The sequence below is a fragment of the Pleurodeles waltl genome, chromosome 10 (genome assembly GCF_031143425.1).
Source record: "Pleurodeles waltl isolate 20211129_DDA chromosome 10, aPleWal1.hap1.20221129, whole genome shotgun sequence".
Lineage (NCBI taxonomy): Eukaryota > Metazoa > Chordata > Amphibia > Caudata > Salamandridae > Pleurodeles > Pleurodeles waltl.
In genome coordinates, this window is record NC_090449.1 from 577,059,447 (window position 1) to 577,075,384 (window position 15,938).

The 15,938-nt window shown below is 45.8% G+C and overlaps 1 protein-coding gene across 2 annotated transcripts in view; it reads left to right on the forward strand.

Annotated features, from left to right (window-relative positions):
- Positions 1-15,938, forward strand: part of OBSCN (obscurin, cytoskeletal calmodulin and titin-interacting RhoGEF) — a 1,961,032-nt gene that overhangs the window by 1,070,708 nt on the left and 874,386 nt on the right. For both annotated transcript variants that reach the window (XM_069211034.1, XM_069211033.1), the window contains 2 exons: positions 9,075-9,233; positions 10,081-10,258. In XM_069211034.1, the coding sequence (XP_069067135.1) occupies positions 9,075-9,233; positions 10,081-10,258 (337 nt within the window). The remainder of the gene's footprint in view (positions 1-9,074; positions 9,234-10,080; positions 10,259-15,938) is intronic.

Here is a 15,938-nt window from a genome sequence, read left to right on the forward strand (position 1 = left end):
AAAACAAGAGATTGCTTTATTTAAAATCAATCACAGACATGGTGGTCTGCTGAGCCCAGCAGGCCACCATCCCTGTGATTGTGGCCATTTGCAAATTGTGACATACCTCATGAATAATAATGAAGTAGGTCTATTTGCGAGCCCTTGTGAATTGCTATATGAAACTCCTGTATTTCATACATTCCAATAGCGATTATTTAATTGCGATTCGCAAAAAAACACAATTTGGTAATCGCTGTTGGAAATAATGATACATCTGGCCCAGAGGTCCAAATGGTGTTCTCAAAAAGCATTTAGAACAAGAGCTAGGTTTTAAGAGGTGGCAGAAGATGAAACTGCTAGCAGTCCATACTCAGAACTTTGAGAGATGGGAGGCAAAAGATCCATAATGTAAATATTCATGATAATTGCTGCAGACTGTAACTGCTCAGCCCTAACTTCTCAGGGAAAATACATCTCGGACCTAGAGAAACCCTTCCCAAATGATGCATTGTCACGAAGAGGTCACAATCACTGGGATATAAGCCACTTGAAACACACCTGAATAAGGGGCCAGTTCAGTTCTCCATATAAAACTTTAGATTCCATAGTTTCTCTGATTTCTGTGTAGGCAGCATCAACCTCTCGGAACACTCCTTCCGTGTAGACTTACTTCTGGCCTGCATCAGAACTGGTGCTGGATGGTGGGTTATTCAAAAAAGGTTCCTCAGAATAAGCTAAAGTAGTTCCTGGGGTAGTGACTTCAGTAGTGGACACCAAGGTCAACACTGCCAAAATGGAGATATAAGAACCATTTCCACCTCCTCCATGTAGTTCTTGGAAGACACTTTTGCAAACCAGGAAATTGTCAGAAATTCATAAAGCAGACCTCATAGAGTGATACTTCATCTACCCTCCATGTTGGACATGTTACTCCTATTGGAGAATTGACATGGATAAATGGCTGCCCACTAACCCTGGGCTTGTTTGGTTTTAAGGGTTACTCCAACGGATTGGGAGGCACTAGGGAAACCAAACTAACAAGATACATAAACCAATGCAACTCACTGACATGTTGCATTACCCTGCTAAACTGAAAGTGCTGCATGATGGTCATTTGCACTTTTTCACAGCACTGGAAGATAGCTGAGACTGGTTAGAAATTCGAGAAAGTGACGGAATTCCGGCAGTGGCATCGGCAGGCACCTCTGCAGAGGCCTAGCAGGACAAGAGGAAAGTATCCACGTCAAGGAGGTAAAGCGGACAAAGGCGACGATCTGACTCTGGAGCAAGGGTGGTGGTGCGTCAGGATGGCACCCTGGACTTAGAGCTGAAACAACGGTAGAGGAAAGCAGCTAGGGCACTGGTGGAGTCAGTCACCTCTGCTGCCTACGTTAGAGCTGGTTCAGACCTGACAGATGACACTCAGATCCTGGGGATCGTAAGTGACCTGGTCTAGCAGGTGGTGCCATGTGATGTATTCTACCCACAGCGATACAGATGACAGGTTGGGTGAATTGGGAAGATGGTCCCTGCGGTGGATGCACGGCACATAAGGTATTGAACATTGTGGACTGTGCTTCTTCCCCACTGGGGGAAAGCATTTGAACTTGGCCGTTTGCTACGACATGACCTGTGGCAGATGCCGCAAGAGGGGCGATGCAGGGCACCCAAGGGCGGCATCATCAACTGGGCCTTTGTCACAATTGGTAGCCCCCTCCCCTCCCTCCCTCCCTCCCTCCCCCCTTTCTCTTTCTCTTCTTCTTTCCCTACCTCTGTTGTAGATGTGGTTGATTCGTGTGGGGAAGAGTGTGTGGGACCTGTGTGTCTACCACAGGAACTGGACTGCGTTCCAAGCAGCCACTAGGGTTTGCCTAGTCCGCACCTCACCGCTTGGAAGACATTTATACTGTTGGAGAGACACTAGGCAGATTCTGACACACACTGCTATGATATCGGTTTATTTTAATTCAGGTGGTTGAGTGCTATCAATGATTGGGGGGACCCTAGTTGGGTTCAGAGGTGTTTACCTGAGGAAGGAAGTAGGTGGGCAGTTGCGGTTTAGAGTTTATTTATATGCAGCAGTTGGTGATTTTTGTTACTGTGGGTGGTGGAGTGGGGGATAATGTGAGGGGGTGAGGGCAGGGATGGAGACCAAACTGAGTTGCAATAACCCACAAGAGGATAACACATGGAATGTGAGGGGACTGAATATAGGACTCATGCTTATCTGAGGCAAGTGGGAGACAGAGGGGAGCCAGAGAGGTGTCCATTTGGGTAGAGCCCTGTGTCCCATTCCAGTGACGCTGTCAGACCACAGATGCGGCCAGGTGCTATGTGCTAATGCATGGCATTTTAGATGTTAGGGAGATATGCATCCTTAATGTATACGCACCCAACATTGATGACAGTGGGTTTTTTGGGGGCACTGGAAGCTGAATGCCCATTGTGTGGGCCGGGAATTTCAGCTGTGTCCTGGACAGGCAGCTGCACAGGTATCCCCTTAGATTAAGTATGAAACCCCACATGGTTGTAAGTTTGCAAGAGACAATGGCCAGGTGCAGCTTTTAGACATGTGGGGAACCCCTATCCCATGAATAGAGAATTGTCTTGCTATACCCCCAGACACAGGGCTCATAGCCAGGTAGACCGCTCCTTGTTAAAAAATGACAGAGCATTTAACGTCAAGGAAGTGAGGTATCAAGTGTAGTTTTTATTGGACCATGCCCCTTTCTTGTTGGAGTGCAGGGTGAGACGACAGTGTTTTTTTGGGGGCACTTGAAGCTGAGTTCCTGCCCTATGTCAGAATGCCCATTGTGTGGTACAGGGGATTTAATCTTTGTCCTGGAGGGGCAGTTTGACAGGAATCCCCCCCCATGCTAAGTATGAAACCCTACATGGTTGTGAGTTTGCAACAGTCAATGACCAGGATGTAGCTTGTAGACGTGGAGAAACCTCCTTCCCACTTCTAGTGAATGTTCTTGCTATATGCCCAGACACAGGGCTCAATGCCGGCTAGACAGCTTCTTATTAACAAATGATGGAGCACTAAACATCAGGTAAGTGAGGTATCAAGTGCAGTTTTAATTGGACCATGCCCCTTTCTTGGAGTGCGGGATGAGAGGACACAGACCAGATATCCCACTGTGGAGGTTGAGTCCAGAATCGCTGGGGGACCCGGAATATAAGGTAGACATTCCGCTTTCACTGCAGGGGGACTTAGACACCAACTGGAACTCTGAAGGGTCGCTTGGAATAGAGTGGGAAGCTTCAAAGATGGTTATTAGGGGCCAGATTCTCAGTAAAACCTTTGGCACTAGGAAGAAACTTGAGCAGTTGCTGAAGGAGGGTAAGGAACCTTTTACCAGTCTGCAAGGATGAACAGTGGGGCAGGCAGCGGGAAATACAGGACTGACCGAGGCATGCAGACGGGTTGCGTCCCCCTAGGACAGATTAGATTGTCATGTGCAGAGAGAATATAGACCATGGCTGCACAGGGAGGGGAGCTAGTCGGACGAATGCTGGCTTGGTTGATTAAATGCGAAAGACCTCCACTGTTGATTATCTTCCTTAATTAGGCGGACAGCGGGACAGCAGCGGGGCAGGCAGTAATTAACTTATTGCTGCAAGATTGCTTGGCGGGGTGTACCGGCGAGCAATAGAGCACATGGAGCGGCAGAGTTTTAAAACTGTGTCAACCGTGACAGAGGGGCTAGACAAAGACATACAGTTGGAGGAGCTGCAAGAGGCTGTTCGCGACATGGCCCATGGTAGATGTCCGGGGCCTGACTGTCTCCCGGTTTCATTTTTTTCAGGCATACTCTGCCTCCCTGCCACCTGCTCTGTTGGAGACGCCTTGTGAGACCGAACTGTTGGTGCCTTGCCAACCCGTATGCGGGACGGCCCTCATAATTATACTCCCAAAACCTGGGAATGACCCTGGTTCATACCGACTGTTGTCCATGCTTACAATGGATGTGAAGCTACTCGCAAAAGTAGTGAAGTTGTGATTAGGCTGAGTGATCACGCACTTTGTACACAGGGATCAATTTGGCTTTATGCAGGGGAGAGGCACCCACATGAACCTGCGTAGGCTTTCTCATATGCTGCACGAAACCATGAAAATGGTGGTAAAGGCAACATTGACATTGGTTACCTTGGATATAGAGAAGGCATTTGATACCCTGTCCTGGAAATATCTATGGGAAGTACAGCGGCAGATGAGCCTGGGCCCAGGATTTCTATTATGAGCTCATCTTTAATATAAGGAGCCCAGGGCGAGGGTGTGCACTGGACAAGTAGTGTCCGATGCAGTCCATATGGATTGAGGAACTAGGCAGGGGTGCCTGCTGTCCCCACTCCTCTTTGCGCTTGCTGTGGATCCTTTGACGATGCACCTAAGGGCCGAACTTAACGATTGGGGTGTGCGAGTGGGCAACATGACACACTCTGTCAGCTTATGCAGATGACACCTTGATATTAGTAACTAATCTGGACTGCTTGGTGCCCTGCCTCCTGGGGCTTATGGCCGACTTTTGGATGGTGTCTGGCCTACATGTCAACCCTCACAAAACAGTGTTTTTCCCCCTGGCATGCTTAATTGATATGTGGAGCCGATCTTCCTGCAATGGCACTGCTGTTGGAGATGCTGCAGTTCTGAAACCTGTGAATGCGGATAGCGCTGACCCACACCAACAATATGAGTTGAATATGGGGAGAGTGATGGAAGGCTTCACAACCTCTATACAGTTCTGGAACACACTGCAGGTTATGGGCAGGATGGCATTAAGCAAGATGGTCCTGCTGCCTTGGTGCCTCAGTGCTATGCAGAACTTGTTATACACGCTGCTGAACTCCTTAGTTAGGAGGCTTTATGAATTGTTAGTGTCCCTGGTGTGGGCTGGAAAATGCAGCAGGGTCTGACTGGAGGTCATAAACTAGACCTGGCAGAGGGTAGACTGGGCCTACCAGACCATAAGCAATACTACTTGGCCAGTTCGCTCCTATATGCGGCTTTGTGGTACGAAAACGATCCCAATTGGGAAAAGATGTTAAAAGAGGGATCGGCTGCAGCGGACGACCTCCCCAAGTTATTTATGCAAGGCTGCAGATTGCCAGCGGGTACACCCTTCATAGCTTCACTGGTTGCCCAAGCATGGGAGAAGGCAGTCACTCAAGTTTTGAGACGGACGCCCTACGCTACGCTTCTCCCCATTAGGTGGATGTACAAGGTTACATGCATACAGAACTTCATCGATTTCTCATGTTGTGTAGAAGGGGGATGTCAGAGAGCAGGAGATCTGTTTCTGAATGACACCTTCATGACGATGAAGGAAGCAGGGATGCACTTAGGCATCAGTCTGGGTCAATTTTTGTCATTCGTAAGTGTAGCCTGTATTGTCCAAGAGCTCTGCATGACCTTCCTAGATGAACCTAGTGGATCATACGTTCTGAAAGTGATCTTGGATCCTGGGTCAACTAGAGGAATCCTCTCTAGGTTATATACTGCTCTAAAAAGCAATAGGCATACGGATGTAACACCTATGCAAGATAATTGGAGTGGGGACCTGGAGTTCACACTTTCGGAGGGAGAGTGGAGATGTGCCAGGGCACAGGAAGTGGCCAGCAATGCCACAATTAAGTTGGCACAATTGTATTACTTACATAGAGCATACCAGATACTGCAGCATCTGCAGAGGGTTTATCCAGCATGCTCTGCTGGGTCTGTGAGGTACGGGGTGTCCCCCTCTGATTTTGGACGTCTTGTGGACATGCCATGATGTGTGACCATTATGGGAGGAGATATTACGGGAGGTGCAGAGAGTGGCGGGTGCAACAGCTGAATTAACACCATGACATTGCTTACTGGGACTGTTTCCACTCGCTAAAAAAGGGAGCAAGATGTAGTATATATTTACAAGCCTGGAACTAGTTCTTGGCAGATAATTCCTCACAATTCATTAGGAAAGCCCAGCGCCGCTGAGGAGGTAAATGGAGGGCTCATTTACTGGTGTGGGCAGTGGCTGAGGAGTATCGGCTCCAGATGGTCCCCTCAAATGATAACGCAGAGAGGGATTTAGAGATCTGGGGCACAATGGAAGACCTTCTGGGACAAGGCAGTGAGGCAGTGGTTGTGGCTCTGCCCGGAGCTCAATGGGGGCTGCGGCAGCAGCCAATCACACAGTGGTTGAGGACTGAGTCGAATCTTGGCAGACCTACGACACCCCTTGCACCTCTTAGAGAAGGCCGGAGGTCTTTGGTGGCTGGATGGGTAAGAGATATTAATATGTCAAGAGATGGTTAAATGGTCCAAAGATGCAGTGCTGCTGAGTGCCCCCACCCTGTGCTTCAACAGACAGTCTGAGGTGGGTATTGCAGGGAGTATGTGTGTGCCTGTGTGTTGCCTTCCTAGCTCCCTGCCTCCCCCCTCCCCGGGGACCACTCCCCCCGACTTCAATAGAGATGGAGTACCCATATCGGACAACCACCAACGCCCCCCTTGGGGAGAAAGATTCCACTACTATGCTGCACGCCTATTTGATTTTACCTCGTGTTACCCTGATGGTTCTACTTTACACATTTGTATGTACAGCTTAATTTGAAAAATGTGAAAAAATATTTTTTTTTAAAAGGAAAGAAACTATTACGAATTGCCTAGCCAGAGGTTTGGACATGGCTCCCATCTCTTTCTCTTTGTTTATTGAGGTGGAAGGCATTGGATGTCCATTTTATGGCTGCCTTAGTGATAGAAGTAGGACAATAAAAAAGATAAGGGTGGTCTAAGAGCTTAAAGCTCTGCTCTGTATATCTTAACTATTGTATGGACGTGACATGATCAATAACAAGGCAATCATCCACAGTTATCTGGTTCAATTTAGCCTCAGATATATGTGACATATTTTAGCCATTCTATCAGTGGACAATGTTGTAATAGAATCAGTGGACAATGTTGTAACACAACAGAGATATAATGCATTCCGAATAGTTCATGCACCATAACCGAAGCAACACTTTATGTCAGGGCAAGCAGCTCTCAATAAGACTTGTTCCACTGTCTGTATTAGTATTGCTGCGGAGTTACCATCACTCCCATAGGACAACATTGAGACATACTTAGCATTACATATTCTAATCAGGGTATTCATGGTTTTGTGGCATAATTTCTTTGTGAAGTCCAATACAAAGTTAATTGTCCTCCCAAAAGTCATTCTTTTCTGTTTCAGTAAAGGGGTCCAGTTAAGGGTCAAGTCGAATACTTTTCCTAAACAAGAGAATCACTCAGCTTTACCAATAGGGACACCTTTAACAAAACATTCCTGTATTTAGTGCCCGAAGAGCCTATTACCATCATATGCAACGTTTTAACATTAGTACTTAATTGAAGGTTGTCCATGAAGTCGACAAACGATTCTAAAAGTCGTTGTAAACCCCCTTTTTCCAACGAAAGTGCTGAGTCCATTTCCCTCCCTCGCCGTTCCCTGCTGAGGCCGAAAGTAATTTTGTTATTCGTTTATTTTTGCAGTAACATATCTACTTTTATTCTATGTGGTGTATTGCCAGAATTCAACTTGTCGTCCGACTCAGATCCAGTGTCAGGAGTATTTCTTCCTGACTGTCCTTATTTAGGATTGAGAACTCGGGCCTGATTTAGAGTTTGGCGGAGGGGCATTACTCCATCACAAAGGTGACGGATATCCCGTCCGCCATTCTGCAATTCGATTAAAGACTATGGAACTTGTCATACGGCGTACAGGATATCCGTCACGTTTGTGACGGAGTAACCCCTCCGCCAAACTCTAAATCGGGCCCTTTGACTGGAAGGGGAGTTTCAGTCTTCTTCCAGAAGGAATTCCTGAAAGATTTCTGACAATTTCATTGGCCATTCCAGCAGTAGAAGAGGTAAATGAGTTGTTTATTTTGCCTATGTAAGGAAAGCTACCGTCTGATTTTATTCACTGCTTTAGAATGTAATTATAATTAAGCCCCCGTTCTGTTTGTTTAAAATAAATCATGTCCTGCATCCTACCCAACGTTTTCCCCCAAAAATTCCCGACATGGGTACAGCAGGAATGCTGAAATCCACTCCAGGATAGCAACAAAAACACATAGGTGATTAATGTTAGGGAATACATAGTGTCGTGATGTCATCGATGCAAGTCATGACCCACATGCTGATTTTTTTGTTCTTATTGCATCTTATGTAATTTGTACTAACGCTTTAAAAAAAATATTTCGATAAACAAGAAAACATTATTTGTTCTACTTACGGATTAAAAATTACATTGTTATAAAAAATGTATAACTATGATTTCTAATTAGGAAACAAAATATTGTATCACCATTATGTTTATATGTCTGATTGGCTTAACTCTTGGAAAAATAGTAAATAACCTTTAGAACTTTGTAATAAAACATATTTTTAACATGTGACAACATTTATTATATTATAACCAGGAATTCCAAACCCTTAATCATTTTAACTAACAATCTCATATTTCTATCACCCAGATTATTTCATTACTCATAAACCCAAACCTAAATTATTATCTTGAGGTTTCCCTTTCCCTTTGTTTTTATTTTCTCGAATAATCGTTTTGGGAAAATCCAAGCAAGATTAATACCGGTAGAAAGTTCTAATTTTAATTTATTTTCGTTCTCATCTACGGGGGATCAAGTGCACAAATTATGTACTTGGGCTAATGACAAACAGATTAGCGGTACTGTATCCCTACTGGCCTCAGCATTTCCTGAAACTGTTCCGGTGCAACGGCATGATGATGGGTTGGAGGGGGAGGGGGAAGGTTCTTAATAGTTGGTAGAGCTTCTGTATGGAAGTAGATTTCATTTTCTGTGTCATGTCAACATTTCCCAAAAACAAACATTAATAACAGATATCATGATCGAAAAGAGTAGACGGAGGCTCTTGTCACACGGGGGGGGGGGGATATTAACATTGCTACAGTGTGGGAAATGACCTGGCAAAGTTGTTAGCAAATAAATAGGGAGCCAATATGAGGCTGATAGCTATTGACTAATGCTCATCCCCTTATGGTCGGGCATACTGCAAGTTCACTGTTCGTTTTCTTTCTTCAAAGGGACACTTCATCGTATGGGAGGGTGCTCCTGGAGCCCGGATGGCTTGGAAAGGCCACAATCGGCATGTCTTCCTGTTCAAGAACTACATTCTGATCTGTAAACCCAAGAGAGACACCAAAACGGACACATACAGCTACATCTTCAAAAACATGATGAAGGTCTGGAGACATCTATTTCCATGTATCATTCCTTGTAGTCCATTAGAAAATCTATGACTATCTCATTTGTGTTAACACTAATAGGATATGAAGTGTGGCCTCCTATTTTTCTTTTTTAACACCGCTGTGTTTGGGGATGAAAGTGTCATTGACATGCAGAGTCTTGCTCTTTGTTCTATTGATTTAAATTATTTTGTTTGCTAATCCGGTGGACTGTTCGACATTGTATATTTTTCACAAAAAACAAACACCAAATGAGCACATTTTATCCGAGTGCATGGGAGCCATTCCTGTTTTTTCCTGCCAAGTTCAGCCATGCCTTATACAGCTTACGCAGGTTGGAAGAAACTGCATTGGAAGGCCAACCCTAAAATGGGATCAGCATTCTGTCGTTCTAAAGCAGCCTGCCTTGTGACAGATGGACTGCTGGTTGGTTGTTTCTGATGGCGGAGACAATTGAGGTTCCACTGTGGAAAACTAACCGCATCTACATTATGCAGGGTCACTGCAAATGTGTCAGAACTAGATAACTGTCAGTATGGAGAATATTTTGCTTCTGTCCTCAGTCATCACAGAAATAAGTGCTGATTGAAAATAAATTAAAAATCACATTGCATTATGAAGTACAGGTTGATTTCAAAATAAGTGTCTTTTGTGAGATATTGGAAGATAAAACTGCAGGATGCGTAGACACATTCACTGTGCTGTGAATCAGTGAACAAATGAATAAATGAACTACCGAATGGATGAACTGAGTGACTGGATAGTATACATTGTGAGCCATCTCACTTCTAGAGAGACAATGCTTCATCATCTGACTCAGGCCTCAAATCTCTCTCTTCTTCAGCTGACGAACATTGATGTGAATGATCAGGTGGAAGGAGATGATCGGGCCTTTGAGATCTGGCATGAACGGGAAGACTCAGTTCGCAAGTACCTTCTTCAGGCCCGCACCTTTATCATAAAGAGCTCCTGGGTGAAAGACATCTATGTCATTCAGCAACGCTTCAGCCTCCCAGCCTGGAGTGAGTATTCCACACACATACATCAAAAAGCACCCGAGGAACACCATTTTGTTAGCACGCAATTAATCCCAGAGGGTTAACAAATCTAGACAAACATCATTGTACCATGTGTTGTGGAAAGGCAAAATGCATGGAATTATTGCGGGGTAGCAGTGGTATTGATGATGTTTTTCACCAAGGGGTTCTGAAAGGCATCAAATAGACAACAAGAGCAAAGTCTATGATGTTACTCAGCGGTGAAAAACATCCTCTTTGCTCAGTTACCATTGTGTTATTTATGTTATGAATGCCTCCCCCACCCTCTTCCCCTGCTCAGATGAGTTGTGAAGGAATAGAGGAGTCTTAAGGGAGTCATGTACAACCAGGGGCCACATTACAAGAGGCCTGTAAATTCAGATGAGCCCATTAACCTAAGTTATTGAGCCCATCAGAATTTTACGTTCTGTATGTTTCACTCAGAGATTTCGGTTAAAGGCAGCTCAAAACTCTAATGTGCAACTCAGGCGGGATGAAAGGTGAGGGGAGGATTGCAGGAAGTGGTGGAGAAACACTTATTACCGCATGGTATTACCCTAAATGTCATAATCTACATTATTTCCACACCGTCAGAATTTCTAGGACCCTGGGTAACAGTAATACAGTGGCTGGTAAATTATGATGATTTTGGACAGGCCGCTCATATTGAAGGTTTTGCTGTCCTGCCACCCACCCTCTTTACATTTAAGATTAGAGCTCCCGCCCCAAATATAAAAAATATGACCTAGTGTCCTGCTACCACCCACAGACCAACTTTAACATTAGCCGCTTTTACTCAATTAAGTATTTAACAAATTGTCCTGAGTCATGCGATCCTTCCCCACAAATCTCTGCAAAATCCTTCCCCAATAGAAAACATCCCTATCTGCCATCCTGCCACAATTCTCTGTATCCCCCCTTCTCTACAAATACAAAAAACTGAACCTGGTGTTCAACCACCCTCTTAGTACTTATCCTGTTCACAGTCCCTTCCAACCCAGCCAGAAGTCATGTTCTATGTTGTCATATTGACAACAGAGAACCAGAGCCATCCCGGCAGCTTCACTTTTGAACTGATTTTCATCACAGTCTCCTTTTTCCCTGTCAGTGTGTGCCTGAAGGGATCTGTGGTTCATAGGGAAGCGAGCGTTTGATGTCAGAAAACCACAACCTTCATTCTGCCATTTCCCCTATGAATCTAGATGTTAGACATAAGAGCAGTGAACAGCTGGGTTTCGAACCCAGCATTCTCAATAATGGCTTTTATAGAAAGCCGTTTGCAACATAGTGGTTTAGATACTAATTTCTCCTAAGGTGAATTGGCAGATACTCTGTTACATAAAAACTGGATCATAACACACAACATTACTAATGTTATTAAAGAATTAGCAATGGTAGATGCAGGTCTGAGGGTCAGAGAGTGGAGTCTGTGCTGTGGCATATTGGTGGTGTCCACTCACCTAATTGATATACCCCAGGTGGTGGCTGTGTTGCAGAGGGTGTATAATAAAGAGTAGATTTTAATTTTGAATTGGGTAAATGTGACACCAGAAATTTACAGCCAATTCCTGTGCAAGGATTTTCTGGGCATGAAGGAAACTAACATTTGGCCACACCAGTTTCCCTGACAAGGTTATTTTGATCCATTTCTTACAGTACAGTCCTGAACCCCCTAGTGCCCTCTTATGGTGGCTCAGTGATTGGGGTGTCTACATTCTCCTGTGTGTAGAATCAGCCCTGCTTACAAAGCTATAGTGATGCATATCAGTGGGATAAATGTGATATGAAAAATAGTTTATGTATCAATTCTTGTTGACTCAACACAAATGGCACTCTAAACCATTGTGTCTTCGTTGTGCACTGCAGAGAAGCACACCGCTGCAGCGGCCATCTTGAAAGGGGGGTTATTAAAATGTTTTGGATGCATTCAGTAAGAGGTGATGGGAAGCACAATGGAGAGTGAGGGGACAGGGACAGTAAAGGCGGAAGCAGCACAAGGGGATAGAGAAAGAAAACGCATGCACTCTCCTAAAATGCTTAAAGTAAAGGAAAACTTAGAATCCTGAATGGAAGTAGTTTCAGACGTGGAAGGATACAAAAGAACTGAACAGACCAACCACTGTGAGACTGAAGTGCTCCTGGGTGGAACATACACATGAATAGGGAGGAAAGTCACTTAATCATGAAGAGGTAACTGAGATAGACAAGACGGCCATCCACTCATGAGTAAGGGGATGGCCCAAAGTCCACTCTGTGTACAATGGTAACAGCAGGTTTGGTCAACAAACAGTAAATGCTGTCTTTAGCTGAACCCCAAAAAGGGAGTTAAATACATTTTCCATCGTTTTTTAAGCTTGTATATGAATTGATTCTGTGTTTTAGTTGACATGTATTTTCCACACAGTATCGGGCTGGATTTTTTTTACTACAGAAAAAAAGTTACATTTTTTTCTTTTATTTCATAATTTCTGAGATGTTCACTCATACCTACTGATCTGTTCTAAAAGAGGGTAAGTTCTCTACGTGATATTCCTTCTCACCGCTTTTGCTGTTGTCCTATTTTGTGCTTCGCTCCGATATCACAAAGAGATTCCCTTAGATTGTGATTAGTTGATTTCCACTCTCAGGCTCTTCCAGCACAGCTCCTTAATGGGTCAACATTGAGGAAGATGGTGATTCACTGTTCCGTGGAATTTCTGGAGTCGTAGTAATGATCCTGACAGTCAAATTTGCAGCCTCTGAAAAAGGTTTTGTGGGATGCATGCTTATAAGATGTCACCATTATCCATCTAACCTCCTGTGACAGCCCTTATTACGGCAGCTCAGATATGCTAAGCTAGAAACAGATAGGTGCACCACTTTTGTTTGCATTGGAGATTGCAAGTCATTTTCTCAGTTTCGGTCAGAAAATAAGCAAATGTATACCCATAAAAACAACACTGATGACAATAAGACAGAGTGAGGCGATTCTTAAAAATAAGCCTGCTCCTGCAAGATTACTCCTTTGCTTGGGTGCAAACATGGCACCACCATTTGCACCACCTGATATATCCAAAAACAAAATATAAGCCATTTGACCAAAGCAAAATTGACCTTTTGCACCACTCATTCGGTCCACATGCTGTTTCAAATTGTCCCTGGCACCAACACAATCCATGAAAACAACAGTAGTGCAGCTACTCGCCTTGGTATTCTATCCTGGAGAGAAGCAGCAGACAAGTCGCAACTTTCTCATACAGCAATAACGTTTGACATGTTGGGCAAGTTTTACTGTACAAGAAGTAAAATTCCTACTTTAAATGCCACAACTTTTCTGTTCTAAATACAAAAAAAAAACAGATGCTGTTTTCACTTCATTAGAAGTGAGGGCCCAACTGTGTATTAGCAGAATATCAAGTTTTCACATCAACCTGAAAAAAACATCGAATCCAAAATATAGACTGCCACAATAACATAGTGAGAATACATTTACTATTCTTAATACCCATCCATGTACCTTGGTGATTTATATCTACATACCTGATGCACTGGAGCTAAGAATAGTAAATCTATACATACCTATATGTACTTACCTTGACTATATAGTGGTAGGCAATTTTCAGGTGTGTGGCCAACAAGATGGCCCACCGGACACACTAGGCAAGTGTTCCCTGTCCCGGCTTCAACATCCTACATCAAACTGCCGTCCAGAGGCACAGTAGACCCAGCAGTCCGGTGGATGGGGGTTGGGGGATTGGGGGATTGAGGTGATGTGAAGGCGAAGGGGGAAAACACCGAAAACAAGCCGCAGAGCCGCACTCATGGTGAGTACCTGACTCCAACATGGTGGCCGCGATTGTGACTGCTGGCTGGGCTAACATTGTTTAAGGTGCCTGACCCGGGCTGAGTGCCCTAGTTTGGAGGAGCTTGGCTGGGGAGCCTGATGTGAAGGGGGAGCCTGATGTGAACTGGTGACCAGCTTTGTTTTTCGCTTCACTCCCCCTCCCTCACGGTGGAATCTGTGCAGGCTGTGAACGCCTGGGCCTGGGAGACCAGCTGGCGAGGCCTGGTCAATGATGGTGAGTAGTGCGGAGGAGGCAGGGGAGACCTGGTGGAGCGACAGAGGCGCGGAGAGTGGGGCGGCAGTGAAAACGAAGTGCGCCTGCTCTGGCACTTGGCCCCCAGGGGGGGCATACTCTGCTGGGGTGTCATGGTCTGGTGAGTCATCGCGCTGAGTTAGGAGAGGGGGCTCTGGGAGGCAACTGGGGCCCTGTCAGTGGGCTCATTGCATTGGACGCTGTCACCCTTCCCCCCGTTGTATAAGCACCGGTGGATGGCCATTTGAGCGCCGAGCTGGCCGACTGAACAGGAAAGCACCCGGGGAGGTGACAGAGACTGGTCCCGGCGTGGCCTGCTCTGGACGCGCTGTCTGCCGCTGCTGCAGCAGAATCGCATCCTCGGCGGCTGCGAAGCGGTGAGGCACGACTACCAGTGCCCTGTGAGATTGTCGGAGGCTGGTGCTGTGGACCTTCTGCAATATGGGCAAAGACAAATCGAACAAAGGCACACAGCTAACCATGATGGACCAATATACAGCCCAGAGTACAGGAGGGAGCTTGCAGAAAGACGTGTCTGGGCCCATGAATAAGGGGGGTGAGCCCACCGGAGCACAGATTCTGGCAGCCATTGAGTTGTCCGGTCAGGCGGTGCAGACGCAAATTGCTGCTATGGCGGCAGACGTTCATTTATTGAGAGCGGATTTGAGGGTGGTGGCAGAACATTCGGGGGCCACTGAGCAGCAAGTGACTTGCATGCAAACAGTCATAGATACGCTGAAGGCCAAAGAGGCCACCGTTAAAGCTAAAACACGCAAACTGGAGGCTAGGGCTGATGATGCGGAGGGGAGGGCAAGGAGATGCAATCTACAAATAGTTGGCTTAGCGGAGGGAAGGCCCCGAGACCTTCCCAGAGGATTGGATCAAAAAGGTGATGCCCACTGCCCCCTTATTGCTGGTGTTTGTGGTTGAGTGGGCACACAGAGTCCTAGCCCTCCCTCCACCGCCAAGAACTCCCCCTAGAATAATTATTGTCAAGATTCTCAACTATAGGGACCAAGACTTTATCTTACAGGAAGTGCGAAAACCCCACGACTGTATGAGAATCACACTATATGCTTCTTTCCTGACTACACTAGGGTGGTACAGCTCCAAAGACAATCGTACGTAGGTGTTAAACAAAAGTTAAAAGAATTGTGTTTCACCTATATGCTGCTGTACCCAGCCAAGTTGAAGGTCCTCCATGCGGGCCGCTCGTATTTTTTCCAGGAGCCTGAAGCAGTCTGGGACTGGTTGGAACTGAGAGGCGGTTAGGGACCCCTGGAAACCCCACACAGAGGGAGACGCAGGGGGGACAAAGGGGGCAGGCGAGTCACAGACCACTGCACGCAGGTATTACAGTCACCACCGCACCAGCCCAGGCGACAGGGTAACGGTGCGCCTGGATGGCACCCTGATTCTGGAATGGAAGAGATGGAACATGAGGAGGCCAGACTATTAGTGAAATTCATCACCTCTGAGGCATCTTCACACTCCGGATCACCGCACGGCGAGGATGGCCCGACCCCAGACTCAGACAATGTAGATACCTGAGAGCCGTTGCAGAGACGCTGAGATGGAATACTGGAACT